Source organism: Polypterus senegalus, chromosome 6 (genome assembly GCF_016835505.1).
Source record: "Polypterus senegalus isolate Bchr_013 chromosome 6, ASM1683550v1, whole genome shotgun sequence".
Taxonomy (NCBI): Eukaryota; Metazoa; Chordata; class Cladistia; order Polypteriformes; family Polypteridae; genus Polypterus; species Polypterus senegalus.
In genome coordinates this window covers 4343086-4369754 of record NC_053159.1, presented here as the reverse complement: position 1 = coordinate 4369754, position 26669 = coordinate 4343086, and the positions used below count along the sequence as shown (strand labels likewise).

Genomic DNA, 26669 nt, shown 5'->3' with positions numbered 1-26669 from the left:
AGCCTGGATACCCGCAGGACATCATGGGACATGGAGTCCATTTTCTCAGCCCTGTTGGGTGCCACAGTTGCCGCCTGGGGGAGGCTCCTAAAGGACCTGGGGATTCTTATTTTTCATACAACCTGGAAGTACTCTGGAGTGACGAGGATGGGAGCCCACCGTACTTCTGGGATATTTGAGGACTGATGATGAGGCGTTTGACTCGGAAAAAGAGAAGGAGCACTTCCGGGTCAAGGAACATAAAAAAGGACTGCTGGAGACCCAGCAAAGGGAGCCAGAGTTGGGAGGTTGGATGATGAAGCTGCTGGGAGTGGAAGATTGTTGTATTGTTATTATTATTGAGTATTGAAGAACTGAAGTGTATGGTGCTTTGTGCACTTTATTTGAAGAAAATAATTAAACATTCTTCTTAGTGCTTTTACACGAGTGTCTTGGACGTCTGTCTGTTGGGTTTTAAGGGGCAACAGCGACCCCTAGCGTCCACACCGGCAAAAGACAAAGAGCACAGATAAGAGGAGAACACTCGATGTGGATGCTCGAGGTCACCAGAGGAGTCCTTCAGGGGTCTGTCTTGTGAGCTGTTACTTTTCCTGATTTTTACTACGAACACAGATTTCGGTATAGTTAGCAAAGTTGTGAAATTCGCAGATCAGACTAAAATTGCAGGAACAGCAGACACTGAGGAGGCAGCAAAAACAATTTGGAAATACTTTAACAAGCTCCAGAAACAGAAAAACACTTGAATAGTGCAAAGTTTTACACACATGGGCAACAGGAACGTCAATTATAAATACAAGTTGGGAGATGCTGTCCAAAGAGAAAAAATGTCTGAAAAAGATCTAGGGGTTCATGTTGACACAACACTTTCATCATCTAAGCAATTAAAAAGACAAATAAAATGTTAGGCTCTATCGTAAAAGCTGTTGAATATATATCCGGGAACGTTATGCACAGATTATACAGTGCACTAGTAAGACGGCATCTGGAGTCCTGTGCGCTGTTCTGGTCACCACACTACAAGAACAACAGAGCAGCAGGAACCATTCTTCTAGAAAGTGGTGTTCAAAAACGTTTGACCGGTAGAGCACATCTCTCGGCTGTCTTAGGAATGCCTGGGGGTTCCCAGGTAAAGTTGGAAGCTCTGGGAAGTCTGGGCTAACCTGCTTGGCCTGTTGCCACCGCAACTATCACCCATTTTCATAGTGTGGACAGAATCCTCTTTATCACACCGCCAGCCCTGCTGTCCAGAAGAACATATGAAACATTTAGACAAACGAGAGGAAACCATTCAGTCCATCAGGCTCACTTGGGTAGCTGATGGCTAAGTTGTCCCAATCTCCCTTCCAGATTGTTCTTAAAAGGTTTTCAAGGATTCTGCTACAGCTATTGTATACATCTCGGTAGTCTCTTCCAGATTCCCACAACTCTTTGGACAAGAATGCTTTCTGTCTTCGGTCCTAAATGCACTGCTCCTTAATTTCCATTGGTATCCTCGAGTATGTGATTCACCTTTATGTAGAAAGAATTCTGCTGGATCTACTCTAGTTTGGCGGAGTGGTGGCTCTGAGGCTAAGGATCTGCACTGGCATCCTGAAAGTTGCCAGTTCGAATCCCCGTCACTGCCAAAAGACATGCTACTCTGCTGGGCCCTTAACCTTCAATTGCTCCAGGGGCGCTGTACAATGGCTGACCCTGCGCTCTGACCCCAAGGGGTATGCGAAAAGATGCATTTCACTGCGTGTTGGTGTTGTCCTGTATAACTATGTATGTGACAAATAAATAAAGAATTAAGTCAGAATAAAATTTATCACTGAGGATTTTAAAGACCTGGATTATGTCCCCACACATTCTACTCTAACTCATGACTACCCACCCATCCATTTTCTTATCCGGGCCAGCTGGAGCCTATCCCAGCAATCACTGGGCACAAGGAGAGATTTACTGTTGATTCGTCTATAATCTAAGTGAACGGGACAGTTTGCAATAACATGATGCCAGGCTGAACAGGCTAACTTTTTCTCCAGGTTTGAACTATTTTGTACAGAACCTATTGCAGTGATGGTCTCTTTTCTGAGAAGTTACTAAAGGACTTCTTACCACTTTTAAAGGTAATTATTTCTCCAAAGCCATTAACGCTGAATGAAGTGTCGCTTATATAACTTCTCTCTCTCTCTCTCACTTTCTCCTGCTCACAGTCTCAGTGATTTAACTTTATATTGAGAGCGATGCCTAATCCACAGTCAAATAATCAGTGGCATACATTCAGAAAATACAGGGTGCCCACCGCTTTTTATTGCATTACAATTTAAGGTCTGTAAGGATCAAAGAATAAAACTCTCCTACCTTCTTTGTTCTCTTGGTCAGTAACGACAGCAATGTTCTTATCTTGATGAACTCCATTATCAATAAAAGCCTTATAATTTGCATCTGATCTCGAGCGGCTGTGACCCGTTCGAAAGGCTGAAGGATCCTTTGTGTGAGCAGCCAGGTCATTGGTCGATCGAGCCCTGCTTCTTTTACCCTGACACATACTAAACAGGTTGAATGAAGGCACCTCCTTCTTCTCGCCCCACTCAAGATGGTTGGTAGACACGTCCTGCAAGTGCAGTTCGTCCTTATTCAGAAAGTTCCATTTAGCACACGGACCTTGGAAGGAGTCTTTTGTGAAAACTGCTGCCTGAGAGTCACCTCCTTTGCTCTGGACACCTTGTTGGCCAAAAAATTCTGGCACCTCCTGCAAGTCATAATCCTCATGTTTCTGTGGATTGTCTATTGTGTAGTTGAAACAGTGAAAAAAGTCTTCCGTGACCTCTAAAGCTGGACTGATGTCCTCGGAATCGGATCCATCCATTTCAGAGAAAGTACTTTCCAAACCTCAGGTATGCAAGAGCAGCATTTACATTAGTGGGGAAAAGGATAGCAACCGTATCTTTTTAACTTTGTCCAATTTGATTTAGTTAGTATATATTATATTCGTCGTTATTATAATAACTGAAATACAGAAAATGTCCAACGTTGACACAGCTGGTCTCCCTTCAATATTGCACAAAAATGACACCTTCACCCCTCCATTAAAAGAAGTTAACAGTCGTTAAGCAGCAATGTGCAATTATTCAGAACACACTGGGTTAATAATTCAGACCCCGTGTAAGGTATGAAAGGAAAAAATAAATACGAAAAAAGATCTTTGCAGTACTGATGAAGATGAAGATTAATGGAATGGCGTAACTCAACCATTACTCTGGTTTTAGTTCCTCATAATATCTGAGCAGACAAATCAGCACCAGACTCTGCTGCATGTCAGTGGCGCGGAAATCTTCACCAAAGCTGAACGCACAGCAGTCCTCCGTGTCCTTTGATTTTATCATTATTCGAGTCTAACTGGATTATGGGATCCAGAACAACCCTGTCAAAAGCAGTTAGTCTTTGCTGCTGTATGCAAGTTGCAGAAAAGGAAGCAGAACGTTTGGGTTGCTCTGTATATCCACACCATGCTCCCAAAACAGAAAGGCTGCCTGGAGGAAAAACACATACAAAAAATTGAATATTTTATAATTTAATATTTTCAAAATGTAAAAAGCAAAACCTTATATCACACCGGTGTTTCCCAACCTCGGCCCTGGGGGCACACTGTGGCTGCAGGTTTTTGTTTCAATCAGCTTCTGTTTTTCAATGGACTCCTGGGCTAATTAAGTCAACTGTTATTTCCCCAGTTCTGTGTTTTGGGAGCAATATAGAAATTAGAAAACTAAGTAAGTAAGTGGCGCCCTGCCCGGGGTGTGTTTCCTGCCTTGCGCCCTGTGTTGGCTGGGATTGGCTCCAGCAGACCCCGTGACCTTGTAGTTAGGATATCGCAGGTTGGATGGATGGATGGATAGAGTTGTGCTTGAAAGTTTGTGAACCCTTTAGAATTTTCTATATTTCTGTATAAATATGACCTAAAACATCATCAGATTTTCAAGTCCAAAAAGTAGATAAAGAGAAACCAGTTAAACAAATGAGACAAAAATATTATACTTGGTTATTTATTTATTAAGGAAAATGATCAAATATTACATATCTGTGAGTGGCAGAAGTATGTGAACCTCACGGATGATCAGTTAGTTTGAAGGTGAGGTGTTGGGTGTTTTCAATCAATGGGATGCCAGTCAGGTGTGAGTGGGCACCCTGTGTTATTTAAAGAACAGGATCTATCAAAGTCTGCTCTTCACAACACGTGTCTGTGGAAGTGTATCATGGCACGAACAAAGGAGATTTCTGACGACCTCACAAAAAGAGTTGTTGATGCTCATCAGGCTGTTAAAGGTTACCAAACCATCTCTAAAGAGTTTGGACTCCACCAATCCACAGTCAGACTGATTGGGTACAAATGGAGGAAATTCAAGACCATTGAGTGGTCGACCAACAAAGATCACTCCAAGAGCGAGGCACACGTGTAATAGTCGGCGAGGTTACAAAGGACCCCAACTGAATTCCTCTCTCACATTGGCTAATGTTCATGTTCATGAGTCAGTCCACCATCAGGAGAACACTCAACAACAATGTTGTGCATGGCAGGGTTGCAAGGAGAAAGCCACTGCTCTCCAAAAAAAACATTGCTGCTCGTCTGCAGTTTACTAAAGATCACGTGGACAAACCAGAAGGCTATTGGAAGAATGTTCTGTGGACAGATGAGACCAAAGTAGAACTTTTTGGGTTAAATGAAAAGCGTTTTGTTTGGAGGAAGGAAACACTGCAGTCCAGCATAAGAACCTCATCCCATCTGTGAAACATGGTGGTGGTAGTCTCATGGTTTGGGCCTGTTGTGCTGCATCTGGTCCAGGACGGCTTGTCTTCATTGATGGAACAATGAATTCTGAATTATATCAGAGAATTCTAAAGGAAAATGTCAGGACATCTGTCTATGAACTGAATCTCAAGAGAAGGTGGGCCATGCAGCAAGACAACGACCCTAAGCACACAAGTCGTTCTACCAAAGAATGGTTACAGAAGAATAAAGTGAATGTTTGGAATGGCCAAGTCAAAGTCCTGACCTTCATCCAATCGAAATATTGTGGAAGGACCTGAAGAGAGCAGTTTATGTGAGGAAACCCACCAACATCCCAGAGTTGAAGCTGTTCTGTACGCAGGAATGGGCGAAAGTTACTGGAAACGTTTAGTTGTAGTTATTGGGGGGTCACACCAGATACTGAAAGCAAAGGTTCACATACTTATGCCACTCACAAATATGTAATATTCGATCATTTTCCTCAATAATAAATGACCAAGTATAATATTTTTGTCTCATTTGTTTAACTGGTTTCTCTTTATCTACTTGTAGGACTTGAGTGAAAATCTGATGAAGTTTTAGGTCATATTTATACAGAAATATAGAAAATTCTAAAGGGTTCACAAACTTTCAAGCACAACTGTAGATAGATAGATAGATAGATAGATAGATAGATAGATAGATAGATAGATAGATAGATAGATAGATAGATAGATAGATAGATAGATAGATAGATAGATAGATAGATAGATAGATAGATAGATAGATAGATAGATAGATAGATAGATAGATAGATAGATAGATAGATAGATAGATAGATAGATAGATAAGATACTTTATTAATTCCAAGGGGAAATTCACACATATATATTAAAATGTACCAAGCAGTTATATGGGAATCATATATATTTTGTCTTTTTAACAATATTTTCATCTTGATTTTCATTCTATTTTTCTAGGTGTTCAAATTGTTTAATTATTCCATTATTTACTAATTAGTGGGTCTGAGGGCAGCACGGTGGCACAGTGGTTCCCTTCCCGGTTTCCTCCTACAGTCCAAAGACATGCAGGTTATGTGCATTGGTGTTTCATAATTGTCCCTAGTGTGTACTTGGTGTGTGGGTGTGTGTGCCCTGCGGTGGGCTGGCACCATGCCTGGGGTTTGTTCCTGCCTTGCACCCTGTGTTGGCTGGGATTGGCTCCAGCAGACCCCCTTGACCCTGTGTTAGGATATAGCAGGTTGGACAATGACTGACTGACTGACTGACTAGTGGGTCCGATGCTAAAGTAGTTGCAGCCTTTGATTATTCAGTGATGTCTGCTCTGCTCGTTTTTAATTGTCATTAATAAGATACAACGAAGGGGAAAAACTGCACAGAGAAAGGGCAAAATAGAATGAAATCAACAAAAGAGAGTTAAGCATTCAAATATGTAGCAAAAGCAGCAATACTTCCAAATGCCTTATAAATGTAAAAATCATGCTGCTGTGCTTTTCTGAATGTAGAATAAGAGAAAAATAATCCCAGCTAATTAAATGAGATCAGTGCTATCAGGTGTTGTCACTGATTAGGAATCCGGTTGGAACAAAAACCCGCAGCCACAGTGGACCCCCAGGACTGAGGTTGGGAAACCCTGATATTACACTATAAAGCTTAGTTGTTGTACGAATAGCACATCCCTAAGCTGTAAATCATGCAAGAGTATACAGATCCCTTCATTGTGAATATTAATAGGAGGAGGACTACAGAAACAACACAGGAAGACAATAAGCTTTAAAATGTAACGTACGAGAGGCTGGGAGCGTGCACTGATACAGCACAATGCATGTAATAACAAAATTCAAATAAACTGGCCCCTTTTAAAAGCCTCAAATGAGTCACAGCCAAAAGGACATTTGAACAACAAAAAGGAATTTAACAATAAAGTTTATGATTAATAGGAGACCTGTCAGCAGGCCCCGGGGATTTCTTGTGTACTTATTTCTTTCAACAGACAAGACAAAGCTAGCAGCCTGGCAGCTCAGAGCGGAGTGCTGGTAATAAAGTAAATGAGATATTACACAGATATTAAACAAACAAACAAACAAGACAAAAAACGGTTGTTTGTAGAGGAGACGCATCGATAAATTATTAACTCAAGGCTCCCTCATATTGGCACTTTACAAAATTGGAGTTAATGACCACCTTATATACACATCTTGTAATATACAATGTGGTTATTTCAAGGACATCAAATCAAATCAAAAACACTTCAGGAAGTAAAAGCCGGTGTTATTGGCGGAGTGGAATGAAGCGACTGCAGAGAAACAAATAAAGAACAGCTACCTTGAACGATGAAGAGGCTCAAATAGTGCTGGATTTATCGTTTCAGGATCCAAAAGCATTTGCTTTTTATTCATTGCTATCACGCTGACTTACGCTGAACGAGTGTCCGACCACACCAGAGAAATCAAAAGTCGGACTCAAACAGTACATCATGTAGTCCCCACCGAGGAGAATGAGAGGCCAAATAAGCAGAAGATCACGGACACAGTATTGATTTTTCTAGCCTACTGATGCTAAGGGCGCTTTACATTAAAAAAAAATCAATAAATAATTTAGCATAGATTACGTAAGACTCAGCCAATCAGTGATTTGGGTGGAAAACAAAAGACTGGATTTGCTGAAACCATTAAGATAAAATACCACAGCTACTTATTGATGAAGAGCAGCAGTCTGTCCACTTTTTCTACAAAATGAGCCTTCAACACACAATTATTTACTTTAAGCACTCTTGCATTATAAAGAGTACATTTTTACAATATTCTAATGTCATTGTATTTTTAAGATGCATATAGTAAATTTAATACATACAGCTGAATGTGTGAACCCAGGAAAGCAAATCCAGACCTCTGAACCTCACTCTGCCAAATTAGAGACATTAGGTGCTCGCCCACCTTTGATTTAGGGGGTCCTGTATGACGTAAGCCCTGGGCCACTTGGGGTCTTTGGCCACTTTCGTGTGTTGCACTCACACTGCACAACAGGAACTGTCTGGGTTCACTTCCCGGGTCCTCCCTGTGTGGAGTTTGCATGTTCTCCCCGTGTCTGCGTGGGTTTTCTCCCACAGTCCAAAGACATGCAGGTTAGGTGCACTGGTGATTCATAATTGTCCCTAGTGTGTGTGCCCTGCGGTGGGCTGGCACCCTGCCCAGGGTTTGTTTCCTGCCGTGTGCCCTGTGTTGGCTGGGATTGGCTCCAGCAGACCCCCGTGACCCTGTAGTTAGGATATAGCGGGTTGGATAATGGATGGATGGATGGATGAAGCGTACATACTGTCGACTAGGAGCTAAAGAAAAAAAAAAATGTAGCAGAAACATCAAATGGCCCAAGTTCCTGTGGTGGGAATGTTATAGAAGACCCTGAGTTTCTAAAAATTCTTTAGTTACTGAAAACAGTTCCTGTGATGGGAAATCACCTTGTAGGCTACTAGCTGATGTACCCGTTGTGGTGGACGGTCTGGGCCCTTACCCAACAGAGGGCAGCCCCCTTGGTTTCCAGTGGAGCCAATGGTCATGAGCATAGAAGCTCAACCCTCACCAGGGGGCACATGGACATTTGCCGAGCCCTATTTGGCAGCACTTCCGCCACACCCGGAAGTGTTGCTGGTAGAAGCCCGTTGGGCACCTGGAGTCCTTCCGGGTGCCCTATAAAAAAGGGGCCAGTCACCAGCATCCAACAGCCAGAGTCGGGAGGAAGAGGGCAAAGCCTGGGCGGAGGAGTGAAGGGGCGGCAAAGGGACTGTGTTGGTGCTTCGCTGTACGGTGTTGTGCTGTGGGGCGCAGAGAAAAGTGCTCCCCTGCTGTAACTAAAATTGTGTGTTGCCTGCTGAACCTGTGTCCTGTCTGTCTGTGCCAGGATTAGGGCGGCTGTACACACCCCTGGCATCACACCATCTTAAGACCTCAGTGTTAACATCTGCAGCGCACCATGCAATGCATAAATCTCTGTCATGTGCCATTTGGTATGGGATTTGTAAATGGAGGGTTAATGCTTGTGATGCATTATCTGCATTTGATTCCTACAAATGTTTCTGATGTGCGATGTATTGGAATGAGACAGACATAGTAACCGGATGGACACAGAGAAACACGGACACTTACCCATTTATTAAGAATAGTGTGTCTTTTTGAAAATTTTCCTCTGGACAACTTTATATTCACACTTATTGTAAAATACAAAGTAAGCTTACTTTACAACACACACTTCTATAAATTTTACATCACAAACATTAATGCCGAATACACTCAAAAAAAGGAAATAATTGCACACTTTATATACAAGTATATATATATATATGCACATATCCCTTTATATAAACATTCCTTCTTCAAATCATAAAGCAATACAAGAAGAGATCTGAATGTACTTAAAAGAAGAAACTAACACAGTAATAAGGCACTTTGAGTCCAGTTCAAAAATGCCAGATCCTTGAGAAATGCAGCCCAGTGCTTGATGAAGGTGCTGATGATCAAAGACGTCAAAGTGATGAACTGACACAGAAACAGCCAAGTAGAGGAAAACTGGGCAAGGATGGCCATACTAAAAAGGGTAGGTTGCGGTAGATGTGACGGTTTAACACCATGGCAAAAGTGAGCATAGCGTCAGCACAAAAGGTGGTCATTCAGTTACGTTTAGGGCAGATTTCAAAATCCTCCTCTTAACATATGAAGCCTTAAGTGGCTGAGGTCCAGCTTACTTATCTGAACTTGTCATGACTTACAAACCGGAGTGTGCATTAAGATCTCAAGATGCCAGTCTGCTTATGATTCCAAGGATTAATAAAATAACAGTGGGAGGTTTTGCTTTTAGTTACAGGACCCCCTAAACTGTGGAGTGGTCTGCCTGCTACTATAAGAGATGCCCCTTCGGTCTCAGCTTTGAAGACTCACTACTGTAGTTTAGCACACCCTGACTAGAGCTGCTGATTAACTGTACAGACTGCATCTCTGTTGTCAGTCATTAGCACTAAAACAGAAGTAACATGAGAGTTAGAATTGGATACTAACCCTCAGCTATTCTGTTTCTCCTCTGGGCACTCAAATGTGGCACTGCCCACCTGCCAAGTTGTTTTGCCCGCCTGAGGTAAAGTCAGCTCTGCTGGAGGATTGCAGGAATCGTCGGGTAAAGGGGTCCTTTCATCGGATTGGCTGGAGGAGGCAGCTTGATGGCTGAGGTCTCCAGGACTCTGAGCAAATCCAAATCGTATTAGAGTATATCATTTACTGTTGAATTCTGCTCTGTACTTGTAATATTTTTATTTTACTATTGCATTGAGGATTACTTGTGTTCTGATCTGTGTTTTGTGTTGTATTGACCGCCTTTTTTTTTTTTTGACACCCACTGCACACTCAACCTACCTGGAAAGGGGTCTCTCTTTGAATTGTCTTTCCCAATGATTCTTCCATTTTATCCATACTAAGGTTTTTTTTTTTTTTCCGTTTTAGCTTGTCTTCTCAGAGGGTCAAGGCTGGGGGACTGTCAAGAGGCAGGGCCTGTTAAAGCCCATTATGGCACTCCTTATATGATTTTGGGCTACACAAAAATAAATTGTATTTTATTGTATTGTATTCATCACTGCCAATGTCTCTCCCAAGCAGACAGGAGTTTCCAAAAGTGCTGTTAAAGTTAAAATAAATGGGCAAGGCTGAAAAATGGAAACACAGTGATCGGCCATGAAAAGTGAAAGTGGCAAACGAGAAATACATTTAAGTTTACCTCCCTTTGAAATTGGAAGGTGCCCAGCACTGCTACAGTATGACCTCAGAAATGGCAGTAACCAACAGAACTCTGGTATGCCCATCTACAATCGAGAGATGCCTACAATAGAAGTGATCTTCATGATAGAGAGGTGGCCAAGCCAAGCGACTCACCTTCACATTAAAACACAATAACTGCAGAGAAGAAACATGGCAGCAGGAGCTCTGGACTGCGAAGTCAAAAGTCTACAGGTTTGGCTCCATCAGAAGGCAGTCTGTCTACCACAGAGATGGAGGACAGACCATAGACAGATGTCAGCAGGCAACAGTGCAGTACAATGGAAGTTCTCTGAATGTTTAGGGCTGCCTTTCCACAATCTGATCAAACCTGATGACCACCTCAACTCGTGACAAGTTCAGGCAGATTCGTATCAGGGAGGTGTCTCATCAGGTCTAGTTTTATTCTGCAGCATGACAATGACTCAGAGGACATGGCTAAAATCATTCAAAGAGCAACTGGGAATCCTGCAACAGTTGGCACGGCTGCCACAGACCCCTGATCTTGACAAGATTGAGCCAGTCTGGGATTACAAGTAAGATGGGCAACTTCTTCAGTGGAACTGGGGCTAGAGAACAAAGAGGCCGGAGAGGACCTTCAGAAACTGTGTGACAGAGGATCAAGGAGATGGCAAAGGGTGGGGACACCAAACATCGATTGTATTTATCTTTTTTCTGTTAACTGGACTTTCTAGGAAGTTTGCTGTTTAAATAAAAGAACGATTTATGGCATTATGTTTTGAAAAAAGTGTCACTTTTTCATTTTTTCTACAATTGGCTAAAACTTTTGCACAGATTATATTTATTTATCCACAGAAAGACACACACACCCCTAACTTAACAGGTTCATCAGGTCTCAGGACAAGCATTTACAGACGGTACGGAAAGAATTCAGACCCCCTTCAATTTTTCACTCTTTGTTATATTGCAGCCATTTGCTAAAATCATTTAAATTATTTTTTTCCCTCATTAATGTACACACAGCACCCCATATTGACAGACAAAAAAGAATTTTTGAAATTGTTGCAGATTTATTAAAAAAGAAAAACTGAAATATCACCTGGTCCTAAGTATTCAGACCCTTTGCTCAGTATTTAGTAGAAGCCCCCTTTTGAGCTCATACAGCCAGGAGTCTTCTTGGGAAAGATGCAACAACCTGGATTTGGGGATCCTCTGCCATTCCTCCTTGCAGATCCTCTCCAGTTCTGTCAGGTTGGATGGTAAACGTTGGTGGACAGCCATTTTTAGGTCTCTCCAGAGATGCTCAATTGGGTTTAAGTCAGGGCTCTGGCTGGGCCATTCAAGAACAGTCCCAGAGTTGTTGTGAAGCCACTCCTTCGCTACTTTAGCTGTGTGCTTAGGGTCATTGTCTTGTTGGAAGGTAAACCTTCGGCCCAGTCTGAGGTCCTTAGCACTCTGGAGAAGGTTTTTGTCCAGGATATCCCTGTACTTGGCGCATTCATCTTTCCCTCGATTGCAACCAGTCGTCCTGTCCCTGCAGCTGAAAAACACCCCCACAGCATGATGCTGCCACCGCCATGCTTCACTGTGGGGACTGTATTGGACAAGTGATGAGCAGTGCCTGGTTGTCTCCACACATACCGCTTAGAATTAAGGCCAAAAAGTTCTATCTTGGTCTCATCAGACCAGAGAATCTTATTTCTCACCATCTCAGAGTCCTTCAGGTGTCTTTTAGCAAACTCCATGCGGGCTGTCATGTGTCTTGCACTGAGGAGAGGCTTCCGACAGGCCACTCTGCCATAAAGCCCTGACTGGAGGAGGGCTGCAGTGATGGTTGACTGACTTTCTACAACTTTCTCCCATCTCCTGACTGCATCTCTGGAGCTCAGCCAAAGTGATCTTTGGGTTCTTCTTTACCTCTCTCACCAAGGCTCTTCTCCCCCGGTAGCTCAGCTTGGCCGGACGGCCAGCTCTAGGAAGAGTTCTGGTCGTCCCAAACGTCTTCCATTTAAGGATTATGGAGGCCACTGTGCTCTTGGGAACCTTAAGTGCAGCAGAAATTTTTTGTAACCTTGGCCAGATCTGTGCCTTGCCACAATTCTGTCTCTGAGCTCTTCAGGCAGTTCCTTTGACCTCATGATTCTCATTTGCTCTGACATGCATTGTGAGCTGTAAGGTCTTATATAGACAGGTGTGTGGCTTTCCTAATCAAGTCCAATCAGTAGAATCAAACACAGCTGGACTCAAATGAAGGTGACCTCAAGGACGATCACAAGAAATGGAAAGCACCGGAGTTAAATATATGAATGTCACAGCAAAGGGTCTGAATACTTAAGATGAATGCGGCCAAGTACAGGGATATCCTGGGCAAAAACCTTCTCCAGAGTGCCAAGGACCTCCGACTGGGCCGAAGGTTTACCTTCCAACAACACAATGACCCTAAGCACACAGCTAAAATAACGAAGGAGTGGCTCCTCAACAACTCTGTGACTGTTCTTGAATGGCCCAGCCAGAGCCCTGACTTAAACCCAATTGAGCATCTCTGGAGAGACCTAAAAATGGCTGTCGTCCAACGTTTACCATCCAACCTGACAGAACTGGAGAGGATCTGCAAAGAGGAATGGCAGAGGATCCCCAAATCCAGGTGTGAAAAACATCTTTCCCAAGAAGACTCCTGGCTGTATGAGCTCAAAAGGGGGCTTCTACTAAATACTGAGCAAAGGGTCTGAATACTTAGGACCAGGTAATATTTCAGTTTTCCTTTTTTAATAAATCTAAAACAATTTCAAAAATTCTTTTTTTGTCTGTCAATATGGGGTGCTGTGTGTACGTTAATGAGGAAAAAAAAAAATTGAAATGATTTTAGCAAATGGCTGCAATATAACAAAGAGTGAAAAACTGAAGGGGGTCTGAATACTTTCCGTACCCACTGTATAAATGTTAATGCAAAATGAAAGTGCAACACATGAAACATCCATAATCACCGAGTTCACATGCTAGACCACCAATCCAGACTAAGGTCGGGGAGCATACACTGGTACAGCTCGTTGCCACACCCACTACACGACAAAACAACTCGGGATCCCAGTTGGCAACCCCTCCAGGCAGACGCGGCCCAGTCCCACCCTCTATCTGCCATAGCCAGGTGTTACGTGGGTGTCCCCTTGGCCTGGTCCAGCCACTCGGGTCCCCAACAATGAGGATCCTATGAGCCGGATCACCCTCAGGGAATCGTGTCACATGGACGTAGTGCAATGGCCAACACTCTCTCACAATGCAGGTCATGTGCTTCATTTAGGACTCCATGAGCAGCACAAAGTCAAACCAGCGGGACCCAAGGACTCTCTGAAGAGACACAGCACTGAAGGAGCCCAGTCTTCGTCCCAGGTCACTGGATAGCGTCCACGTCTTGCAAACAGGAAGCACCAGGAACTCTAAAGACTTGGACCTCTATCCTTTTGTAGAGATATCTAGAGCGCCACACACCCCTTTAAAGTGACCTCATGACCTCCCATGCTCTCCCAATCCGTCTACTGACTTCATAGGAAGAGTCACCAGAGACATGAATGTCACTGCCAAGTTAAGTAAACCTCTCGATGACGAGGTCGACACTCTCTCCGCAGACAGACACACTGCTGTGCCAAAGAGGTCATTAAAGTCCTGGATGTTGGTTTTTATCAAAGACACTTACAAGCCCAGACCTTCAAACTCGTCACTCAGTCTCTCGAGTGCCCCGTTCAGAGCCTTCATTGAAGATCACAGCATCATCAGCAAAACAGCAGTGAATCTCTCTTCAACAAGAGATGCCCCACAGCCACTGGACCACACGACCCTGCCCACACTACCCAGTCCAAGCAAATATTGAACAGAGTAGGAGCAGAACAGACCACTGATGAACCCCAGAATCAACTGGGAGAAACGCAGAAGTTCTGCCTCCAATGTGCACAGCACTCACAGTACCAGCGTACAGGCCGGCCATGATACCCAGCAACCTCGAGGGGATCCTGCAATCCCACAGGATGTCCCAAAGGGAAAGCTGATCAACTGAGTCGACGTAATCCAGACAACAAACTGCCATATTTCCATCCGGGGACACGGAATGTGCCATCAATCACAAACTAAAATCACAAAACACAAAGTATACCACATACCACAAAGTTGGGCTGCAACGACTGGTTGACGTAATCGACAACATCGACTACAAAAAATGGTCGACGCATCATAAACAGAAACTTCAATAGACGCTCCAGTCACAAAGAACCGCATTGGTTTTTGTAACCGCAGTGCACCACATGAACGTCTGGGGGCGGATCGTTTGTTACGGTTTGTCAAGACTACACAGAGTCCTACCAATGAAGAAGAACGTCTGAGGAGGAGAAGAATGTAGAGGAAAATAAACGTGGTTGCAATGGCGAGTCGAACAGAAGACGGGGAAGGAGACAGAAATAAATTGAGACAGAAACTTTCTAAAGTGAGGGAGCACTTCACCGAAGAAGCAAAAAATTGTGAATGCAAATTATGCAAAGCGGAGCCTTCTGTTCATGGCAGCACCACCGCGATGCACGAGCATCTGAAATGCAAGCATCCTGGAGCTGTGATGCCGCCGTCTCTTGAGAGGCGAGTTTTAGCGAGTAAAGTTAGTGTCACGTGTTAACGTTGATGTTTGCACTATAATGTTAATATCAAGGTTTAGACAATGATAGTTAACCCTTAAACTGCCACATACTTGGGGGTTAATGCATCCCTGAACAACAAATACTTTTTAGCTGCGCTTTTTAAGTAAACGTCACAATTCACAAAGAAGATGTGAAATTTTAATGGAACACATTTATTTTCATGCAATTACGGAAACACTGGTCATTTTACACACTGCCAATGAACTGCAAAAACTATTTAAAAAAACTACTGCAACAATCTATTATTATATGGTCAAGGTGCAACTGACGCCATTGATGAAATTCAGCAAATCACCGCGAGCCAACTGCGCTTGAACTGGCTGCACGCAAACACACAGAGGTAAACGCTGATGATTGCTGGCTCATTTAGTGCAGCGGCTCAATCCCAGGGACAGTGGAGTGCTGCAGCTCTGCCGGGGTTGGCAACGGTCATGAGCTGGCTGCTCAACAAACGTACGGCACTGACTGATCAGCTCCGGCATGCTGCCACATTGCTCTGTGAAGCAAATATAGCCGGTTGTGGAGTTCAATGAATGTACGTCGCCAAATATACTCGGCTTTGGCGTGCTTCCAAATAGCACTGGAAACCGACTCTAGCCGGTTGCGGCGGTTTAAGGGTTAAGTGAATATAATTCTCAGTTATGTTTGCTAATGTGTTTGGAGCTACAATTGTGCTTGAAGGTTTGTGAAGCCTTTCGAATTTTCTATATTTCTGCATAAATATGACCTAAAACATCATCAGATGTTCGGACCCACTAGTCAGTCAGTCAGTCATTGTCCAACCTGCTATATCCTAACACAGGGTCAAGGGGGTCTGCTGGAGCCAATCCCAGCCAACACAGGGTGCAAGGCAGGAACAAACCCCGGGCAGGAAGCCAGCCCACCGCAGGGCACACACACCAAGTACACACTAGGGACAATTATGAAACACCAATGCACATAACCTGCATGTCTTTGGACTGTAGGAGGAAACCGGGAAGTGAACCACTGTGCCACCGTGCTGCCCTCAGACCCACTAATTAGTAAATAATGGATTAATTAAACAATTTGAACACCTAGAAAAGTAGAATGAAAATCAAGATGAAAATATTGTTAAAAAGACAAAATATACATTATTCCCATATAACTGCTTGGTACATTTTAATATATATGTGTGAATTTCCCCTTGGGATTAATAAAGCATCCTATCTATCTACAGTTGTGCTTGAAAGTTTATGAACCCTTTAGAATTTTCTATATTTCTGTATAAATATGACCTAAAACTTCATCAGATTTTCACTCAAGTCTTAAAAGTAGATAAAGAGAACCCAGTTAAACAAATGAGACAAAAATATTATACTTGGTTATTTATTTATTAAGGAAAATGATCGAATATTACATATCTGTGAGTGGCAGAAGTATGTGAACCTCACGGATGATCAGTTAGTTTGAAGGTGAGGTGTCGGGTGTTTTCAATCAATGGGATGCCAGTCAGGTGTGAGTGGGCACCCTGTGTTATTTAAAGAACAGGATCTATCAAAGTCTGCTCTTCACAACACGTGTCTGTGGAAGTGTATCATGGCACGAACAAAGGAGATTTCTGAGGACCTCACAAAAAGAGTTGTTGATGCTCATCAGGCTGTTAGAGGTTACCATACCATCTCTAAAGAGTTTGGACTCCACCAGTCCACAGTCAGACTGATTGGGTACAAATGGAGGAAATTCAAGACCATTGAGTGGTCGACCAACAAAGATCACTCCAAGAGCAAGGCACACGTGTAATAGTCGGCGAGGTCACAGAGGACCCCAACTGAAGGCCTCTCTCACATTGGCTAATGTTCATGTTCATGAGTCAGTCCACCATCAGGAGAACACTCAACAACAATGGTGTGCATGGCAGGGTTGCAAGGAGAAAGCCACATTGCTGCTCGTCTGCAGTTTGCTAAAGATCACGTGGACAAACCAGAAGGCTATTGGAAGAATGTTCTGTGGACTGATGAGACCAAAATAGAACTTTTTGGTTTAAATGAAAAGCGTTTTGTTTGGAGGAAGGAAACACTGCAGTCCAGCATAAGAACCTTATCTCATCTGTGAAACGGTGGTGGTAGTATCATGGTTTGGGCTGGTTTTGCTGTATCTGGACCAGGACAGCTTGCCTTCATTGATGGAACAATGAATTCTGAATTATATCAGAGAATTCTAAAGAAAAATGTCAGGACATCTGTCCATGAACTGAATCTCAAGAGAAGGTGGGTCATGCAGCAAGACAACGACCCTAAGCACACAAGTCGTTCTACCAAAGAACGGTTAGAGAAGAATAAAGTGAATGTTCTGGAATGGCCAAGTCAAAGTCCTGACCGTAATCCAATCAAAATGTTGTGGAAGGACCTGAAGAGAGCAGTTCATGTGAGGAAACCCACCAACATCCCAGAGTTGAAGCTGTTCTGTACGCAGGAATGGGCGAAAGTTACTGGAAACGTTTAGGGGGTCACAGCAGATACTGAAGGCAAAGGTTCACATACTTTTACCACTCACAGATATGGAATATTTGATTATTTTCCATAATAAATAAATAAGTATAATATTTTTGTCTCATTTGTTTAACTGGTTTCTCTTTATCTACTTGTAGGACTTGAGTGAAAATCTGATGAAGTTTTAGGTCATATTTATACAGAAATCTAGAAAATTCTAAAGGGTTCACAAACTTTCAAGCACAACTGTATACTGTAGTAAGCGAGTGAATAGGAGTAGCTGAGCCGTCCTAGGTTTTTTTTCTTCTTTTTTCGTATAATATTTGAGTTCATATGAATAGTAAACCATCTGTAACTATTACTACTTAGGTAACATGTGCTTTGGAGTATATCAGTAATTAGCTTGTTACACATTTTCGTCCATTATTTTTTTTATTTTGGTATAATACAGTACATGCTGTGATAAACTACAACACTTTTCCTTCAGAGTGATAGATAGATAGATAGATAGATAGATAGAAAGGCACTATATAATAGATAGATAGATAGATAGATAGATAGATAGATAGATAGATAGATAGATAGATAGATAGATAGATACTTTATTAATCCAAAGGGGAAATTCACAAGTTCACAGTGTGAGGATTAAAACATCTTTCTCTGTCTGCAAAATCATTCTTGTGTATTCCTGCTACCTCTGCTCCCTCTGAGCGTCTCTTCTCAGCAGCTGGGAACATCGGCTCAAAGACGAGAGCCAGCCTCACACCACAGCACGTCGAAATGCTCACGTTCCTGCACTGCAATAAGGAATATATGAACTGAATTTTTTATAAACTGTACATTATTGTTTTATTTGTATTGAAGCTTTATTTAAACTTTTGACTTTAAGACACACCAGTGGCCATTTCTGGTTAAGTTAAATGCACTTTTTTTTTTGTTTAAAGACTATGTGCACTTTAGTTTGTATTGTTTAATGTATTTCTTTTTTATTGTGGTGGTCACACGAATATAAAACATCTGATTATTTTCAAATTCATATGTTTCACTGGTTGCTATTTTAATTTGATTATGAATTTTAATTGTGTTAATGCAGAGACATCAGGGTGACACTCAAAACAGGATGTGCAACCACAGGTTGCAGGCATCAAAATAGTCAGCCATGAAATAATCATGACGAATCGTGGAAAAAATTGAATGATTAGTCGACTACCAAAATAATCATTAGTTGCAGCCCTAGACATGTTTGACAGCATTTCAGGAGAAGAACCCTCATATAATCCGTGAAGCATGGTGATGGAAACGTTCTGTTTTGGAGTTGCTTTGCTTCCTCATGGCATATGCATCTTGGAACCATTGTGTCAACCATGAATTCTGCATCATCTCATAGTGTGCTTGAGGAAGACATCTGTCTGAGAATTGAAGATGAACTGCAAATGGACCTTTCGACGGGATAACGATCTAAAAGCACACTAGTAAATCCACCAAGGGAATGGCTCAAAAAACAGAAATGGAAGGTTATGGACTGGCCTGGTCAAAGTCCTGATTTTGAATCCCTTTGAAATATTTGAAACAAGCAGGACATGCAAAAAAAAACACAACACCACCCCGCAGGGATCTGACATGGCGGTGGTCCAAAGTTTCTTTGAGTTGATGTCAGAGACTGTGTCTACATGAAGCAATTTATACTAAAGTCGGAAATTCAGCTTCGGAGATTATGGGTGGACTTACTTTTTAGAAGGTCAGACAGATGTGCTTTATTTGTCCTTCACTTGTACACGATTCCATCTAAGGATATTTTTGTTAAATAAATGATTGAAGACCAGTTTTCTTTGGGGTTTTGTTTAAGTATACCACCTGTATCTGTAAGTCATCGTTTGAAAGAAGATCTACTGTTTGCCTGTTCAAATATCTTGAGAGAGTCAACCATTTCCATGGGGTGTACTTACTTTTTCACACGACTGTACCTAATTCAGAATGCCCTGTGATGGCCTGGCTGGCACTCCGGTACCCATTTCTGTTTCCTGCCTAGTGTCCGATGCTGCCAGTATAAGCCCCGGCCTCCGCATCACTGCACCGTATTAAACAAATGTGAAAATGTTACGATAATTACAATGTTAGGTAGGATTTATGTATTATTTAAAACAAAAGCCGATGCTTCGGCTCTCGATGACAACAAACGGACACGCGACGACGAAGAAGTCGGAACTGATCGAGGAAAACCATTAAAAGCCCATCAGTCACCGATGATGCACCATAAAATGTAAATGAGAACGCCGCTCAAACTCTGCAAAACGAAGCGATTCACTCGAAAATAAAACTAGAAAATGTATTTGTCATCTTAGCTGGTAAAATAGTCTGTACCGTTGAATGCCACCAATTAAAATGCCGTTTCTTCTCACAACCCTGTCTAGGTTATTGAACTGAAAATATGCGACCCGCGGCTAACAAGTTTAAGGGCCAATTTGAATAGGCGTGAAACTCGGCATATTTTTGTCATAGGACAGCGTACTTGTGCTTCATTCCTCGAAGACGCCCAGTAGCGGGTTGTGAAACTCATTTAATTTCTGTTCATTTTAAAGCGCCTCCCGGTGACTCACCTGATTCTCTGTTTACAATCCACCAGCTTTAGTTCCGTCATTAAAAGCGCTCCTACCACCATATATGACCGCCGAGAAAGTGGTCCGCATGCTAAAGGGTCCGCGACTCTTAGGTTACTATGAGAATTGAATTAAAGAATAAAATGCAGCGTTTTAATGATATATGTGTTATCCTGCTAAGGTTTATACTCTTATTGATATTTTCGCTTTGAAGAATAAAGAATTGTGAATAATTACATTGAAAAGCGGCTTACTGTACTGTACATTCAGAAAGAGCGATAGCTCCCACGGGGGATAGTCGGGCACTTTTAGTGAGGCACAGCACGCGTGTATTATGTGCGCATGCGCACGCTTTTTGCCGACGGTTCAAGTGAATGCTTTAATTTAGCAATGTGACCGTTCAAAACATCGTAAGAAATAATGTGTACAGCATTCGATTGCATCTATACATTTAAAAATGTATTTTTTGTAATACTAGGATATTAAACGAAAGAGAAGAGGAAAAACGGTAAGAAATAAGTAATGCGGGAGGACAGGGTAATTTTAAAGTGTAATTCCACATACGCTTAACACGCTGCAGTTCTTTTAACTGCTTTTTACTTTCTCGTATACGAAGTACAGGTATAGGGAAAGTATTGTAATCGCCCAAAGATTCGATGTCGAGATTCATAAATCTCGACGTTTCAGGCTCCCCTGACTTTCTCATATACGAAGTACAGTACAGGGAAAGTATTGGGATCTTCCAAAAATTCCATTTCAAGATTTTGATAAATCTCGACGTTTTAGACCTCCCGGAGTCTGAAAATCCCATTTTTGGAATTATGTGTGTGTGTGTAAACAGGATAACATGAGTACGCTCTCACGTAGGTCAACCAAATTTTGCATGTAAGTATGAGGTACAAAATGTAGATTTCTATCAACTTTTGAGCTATTTCTGCTAACCGGAAGTGGTACTTTACCTTTTATTCTGGCAGCTGCAGAATCCGACTCATTCAAATTTACTTTTATAATAATTGTTTAATATATTATTCATTTGATTTGATGTTTTGGTGGTTCTTTAATGTACAAGTTCAAGTTCAAAGTGTATTGTCATGTGCACAGTAAGGAAACGCGTTTCCCTGTACAATGAACTTCTTTCTTTGCTGTCCACACCAAATGACAAAATCAACATATAATGATAAAAATAAATAATAAGTAGCAGAGGCAGCATAAAGTATAAAATCATAATAGAAGTATAAAGTGTACCGTGCAGGTAGGTGTGTGATGGACAAGTCAAATCCAGTTGTGTGAGGTTGACAGAATGAGGTGGCCGCGGTTATAAACTCCAGTCAGTTACTTAGGAGTCTAATGGCCTTCAAGAAGAAAGAAAGAGTTCTTTAGCCTGGAAGTCCTGCATTTCATACGTCTATACCTCCTGCCTGAGGGTAGAAGTGTGTACAGTTCGTGTTGGGGGGTCCCTGAGGATCGACGCAGTTCTCCTGCGGACTCTGCAGTATATTCAATTAATTATCATTACTATTCATGGCAGCTCCACAATCCGTACTAACCTCTACTTTCTCGTCTGTTTCTTTTCCTGGTTTTCTGTGGTGGTGACCTGCACCAACACCACCTGATCAAAGCACCGCGATGTCCTTATATTGATGGATTAAAGGCCACATGACCGTCATCATCAAGTTCTTCCATGAGAACCCTGAATACCATGAGGACTGATTGAGGTCATTGATGTTAGGTAGAATGCCTAGAGGGGGCTTGGTGGTCTCGTGGCCTCGGACCCCCTGCAGATTTTATTTTGTTTCTCCAGCCGTCTGGAGTTTTGTTTTGTTTTTTCTGTCCTCCCTGGCCATTGGACCACCTTACTCTTATTCTATGTTAATTAGCGTTCTCTGATTTCTCTTTCTTCATCATGTAAAGCACTTTGAGCTCCATTATCTGTATAAAAATGTGTGACAGAAATAAAGGCTGTTGCAGTTGTAGATGCTCTGCAGAGAGGGCAGTGGGGTCCTGGTGATGATCTCAGCAGGCGTTTGCGGTCCATAGCAGTGGTGTTGTCGTACCACACGGTGATGCAGCTGGTCAAGATGCTCTCAACAATGCAGCCGTAGAAGTTGCCGAGGATCTTAGTCGACATACCAGCCATACCAGCCGCTGTTGAGCCGTCTTGACCAGCTGTGTGGTGTTAAGTGTCCAAGTGAGGTCCTCACTGATGTAGACGCCCAGGTATTTAATGCTGCTCACCCTCTCCACTTCAAGGTCTCCCCTCCTTCCTCATGTCCACTGCCATCTCCTTCGACTTGTCCGTGTTGAGGGTGAGGTTGTTGTCCTCACACCATGACGCCAGACTGTCCACGTCCCTCCTGTAGGCCGCCTCATCCCCACCAGTGATGTGTCCAATCACTGCGGTGTCGTCTGTGAACTTTAGGATGATGTTATCATTGTGGGAGGCGACACAGTCCTGGGTGAACAGGGTGTAGAGGATGGGGCTGAGGACGCATCCCTGTGGGGTGCCTGCGTTTGTGATAATGGTGGCTGAAATCCTATTACCAATCCTGACAGACTGGGGCCCGCCAGTCAGAAAGTCTAGGAGCCACAATATAAAAATATAATCATTGCCTTGCGGTTTGCTCCTCAAATATCCATCCCCGTATCTGAGTATACAAGAAAGTCAAGGGGAGACCACTCACGATTTTTTATTTAAAGATGGAGAAATTGCGTCTAAGAAACATTCTATTACCTTCATTGACATCGTAAGATGAGATATTCTATCTGTTCATTTACATTCATGAATGAAGGTGAATTTATGAAGAAGAAAGTATTTTGTTTACTACCGTCAGACTCCTAGCAGCCACGAGTAATATTTCTTAAAGAAAGGGAAAACCCAAATTAAAAAAGTATTATCAGCAAAGTTGATGAGTATAACTGCAAGGCCAAATGCTGCCCCACAAACGTATGGCTGTGTGCCTACACGACGCCGGTGGGGATGAGTCCTCTAAGAGAATGGAGATACAACGACTGGCGGAACCTCTGAACTTGGACAAGATGAAAGCAATGACTGTTGACTTGAGGAAGCCCCGTGCTATCAACACCTCACTGCACACCAAGGGCTCTGCAGTGGAATTGGTCGAGAGTACGGGATTCCTTGGTACAGCTGGCAGCTGGTCTTACTTGGTCAGTTCACACCACCTCCATATCCAGGCAGGTGCCACAGTGCCTCCACTTTCTTCTGAGACTGAGAAAGGCAAGTCCACCTTCCGCCCCAAACCCATTCTCAACACACTCTACAGGGGGCACCAACAAGACCAGCCATATCACCATCTGGTTTGGGAGCCACAGCATCTCTGACCGTAAGGTCCTACAACAGATAGTGCACATGGTAGAAAGGATCATTGCGACTTCTCGGCCTTCGGCCATTAAATACATCTTTATCAAAGTGCTGCCTCTGCAAACAATATGGCATTGTGAAGGACCACTCACACCCTTTCCATGGCTACCTTTGTCCTACTGCAATTTGGCAGAAGGTTCTGTAACATCTGAGCCGGACAGCTTCTTCCCCTTGGCAGTCTGGACCCTGAACTCTGTGCTGCCCCCTGGCCTCTGATCTTCTCTTAGCAGTTAGTACAATTGTTAGTTACAATTGATACTATTATTTTTTATTAGTAGTTGTTGTTATTCTTTATTTATTACAACAAGCAAATCCACACACTAAAAGCGTTCCACATCCGCGGCCTCCAGAAGATCCTGGGCATCACCCGGGAGGACGGAGTTCCATACACTAAAATTCGAGAATGCTGCTCATCAACCAGCATTGAGTCTATGCTGCTCAACCGTGTCCTCCACTGGGCACGTTATCCGTATGGACGAGTCTCGCCTTCCATCGATGGTCCTGTATGGTGAACTCACTGAAGGATCCCGACCTCAAGGTGGACTTTATTAGATAAAGGGAGCGAGAGGAAGCTTATAACAGCATTTCCGTATTGTTACTTAATGTATTTATCCATCCATTTTCCAACCCGTTGAATCCAAACACAGGGTCACAGGGGTCTGCTGGAGCCAATCCCAGCCATCACAGGGCGCAAGGCAGGAACCAATCCCAGGCAGGGCGCCAACCCACCACAGTTAATGTATTTAAGTACCGTATATACTCAAGTATAAGTTGGGTCTTGAAACCCAAAAAATCGATCATAAAATCAGACCCCGACTTATACGCCTGTTCAAAAATGCGACACTTTCCATTTTTTTTCCATTTTCTTGCCTCCTCCAATCTCGCACCAGTTTCTGAGACTCGTCAAATTTTGTTGCAGCAGCGCAGTTACCAATTTCTTTCATCACTTCAACGACCTTTAATTTCAAACCAGCTTCGTATTTACTTCTGATTGAGCGCTCCATGGTAGATAAGAAAGTGTATGAGGGTGTGAGATACAAAAAACACAAAACCGTTGTCACAGATGTACGGGGACACTGCCCGGCCGGGACGCCTGGACAGTCCCCAACGGGGACAATACTTCTCCTCGGCCACGAGAGGGCAGCCGCCCGTCTATTTGGGGCCACAGAGACGGAGCTGGGATGCCCGTGAGAGGACGTGGCCGCCGCCAGGGGGCGCCCGGTCAATTGGGAAGTCCTGGATGGCAGCATTTCCGCCACACCAGGAAGTGCTCCCGGAAACAGTTCCAAGACGACCCGGAGTGCTTCCAGGGGCTTTCCTGACACTTCCGCCACACCAGGAAGTGACGTCAAGGGGAGCACCTAGGACTCATCCGGGTCCTGATAAAAGGGGCCGCCTCCTTCCAGACAGAGAGCCAGAGTTGGGAGGAAGGAGACGAAGCTTGTGAGGAGGAGGAGGAGGTCCAAGAGAAAGAGAGAGAAAGAAAGAGGGAAAGAAGAAGAAGAAAGGAAAGAGTTGATGAGAGAAGGCATTGTGGTGCAGTAAAGAAAAATAAATAAAGGAGCGTGTTTCATACATCCTGGTGTCGGTCTGTCTGTGTTGGGGGTACGGTTTCCACACCGTTCAATCGTCACTCCGGAATAGTTCGGGTATTACCGCGTGGTCACGTAGGCACAACACATAGAAAAGAAAGGGCCGTGTGCCCCGTGGTTACTCTCTCAGGTGGGCCTTAGCATATCGTAATCTTCTGGACCAATGGCGCGAGTTTTCCGCATTTGACTTATGCGACCAACATCATAAAATACCAGAAATTATACGGTAAAATCAAGCCCCATGTTATCCGCGGAAGAACTTAAACTCGAGTAGATACGGTAAGTTTTTATTTTTACATCTTCCTGCCTCCTCCAATCTCACATCAGTTTCTCAGACACATCAAATTTTGTTGCAGCAGCGCAGTTCCCAATTTCTTTTGCCACTTCAATGACTTTTAATTTCAAACCAGCTTCGTATTCTCTTCTGATCGCAGATAAGGATGAGGGTGTGAGATACGAAAAACACAAAACAGTGCAAACGTCGCTACGGAATACTTTGAATATTAATTACTGTGTGGTCACGTAGGCACAATACATAGAAAAGAAAAGGCCGTGTGCCCCGTGGTTACTCTCTCAGGTGGGCCGTTAGCATATCTTAGACCAACAGCATGAGCTTTCCACATTCGATTTATATGTCATAAAATACCAGAAATTATACGTAAAATCAAGCCCCGACTTATCCGCGGGAGAACTTAAACGCGAGTAAATACGGTAAGTTTAGAACGCAGTTTTTTGCATGGCAGGTCCATACGTACCACGTATGTGAAGAAATAACTTAAACTTGAAAAATACCAAACTCATCCTTTAAGAAGAGAAAGCCGAGGGTCGTTATAAACACTTTAATAAGATTACTGAGGGGTGCTTATTGCTTACTCTTGCACAACATCTGGTGGCGCTGTGCCCCGCGGGCCCCTCGCGCACAAACACCTCTCTTCTGTTCCTGTCAGTAAATGGCAGCGGCAGAGAGCTCCTTTCTCCTGCTAGTCTAACATGTCTAAATGGACTGATTGTTTCCGAGGGCATACTTACACCAAACACTGGTACAGGGAGGTGGGGAAACAGAGGAGTGGGCCTGGGGGGTGGGGGCTCAGCAGGGTCAATCTTCATGTTACTTTTCCTTTACTGCCACAGTTGCCACCGCCAACGTATTTCGCCATAAGCCACAACATCAACAAACACAAGAATACAAACTGCGAAGCCACTCCGCGCTAATGGGATTGGCAGTGCTTAAGGCCGCCCGGGTCCCGTGGTCCCGGCCCCACAGAAAGAGAAACATTATTCAAAGCTCATTCAACTCCCTAGAGAGGAGACGTAGTAATTATCAAGGGGGCTCAGGGGACGGACTTCCTCCCACCCCTCTCATTGTTTTCATTTGTTCCAAAATCCTCGCTAATGAAGGCGAAGGGGGAGGGGCCAGCTAATGGCCTTCAATAAGTTCTTTTGGAAAACGCT

General features: G+C 43.3%; 1 protein-coding gene across 2 annotated transcripts in view; it reads right to left on the bottom strand.

The window, feature by feature from the left end:
• The window catches only part of plekhm3 (pleckstrin homology domain containing, family M, member 3), a 149430-nt gene extending 129128 nt beyond the window's left edge, over nucleotides 1-20302 (bottom strand). For both annotated transcript variants that reach the window (XM_039755304.1, XM_039755305.1), the window contains exons 1-2: nucleotides 20247-20302; nucleotides 2344-3515 (exon numbers count right to left, since the gene is read on the bottom strand). In XM_039755304.1, the coding sequence (XP_039611238.1) occupies nucleotides 2344-2851 (508 nt within the window). In that variant the 5' untranslated portion in view covers nucleotides 2852-3515; nucleotides 20247-20302. The remainder of the gene's footprint in view (nucleotides 1-2343; nucleotides 3516-20246) is intronic.
• Nucleotides 20303-26669: the final 6367 nt, after the last annotated feature.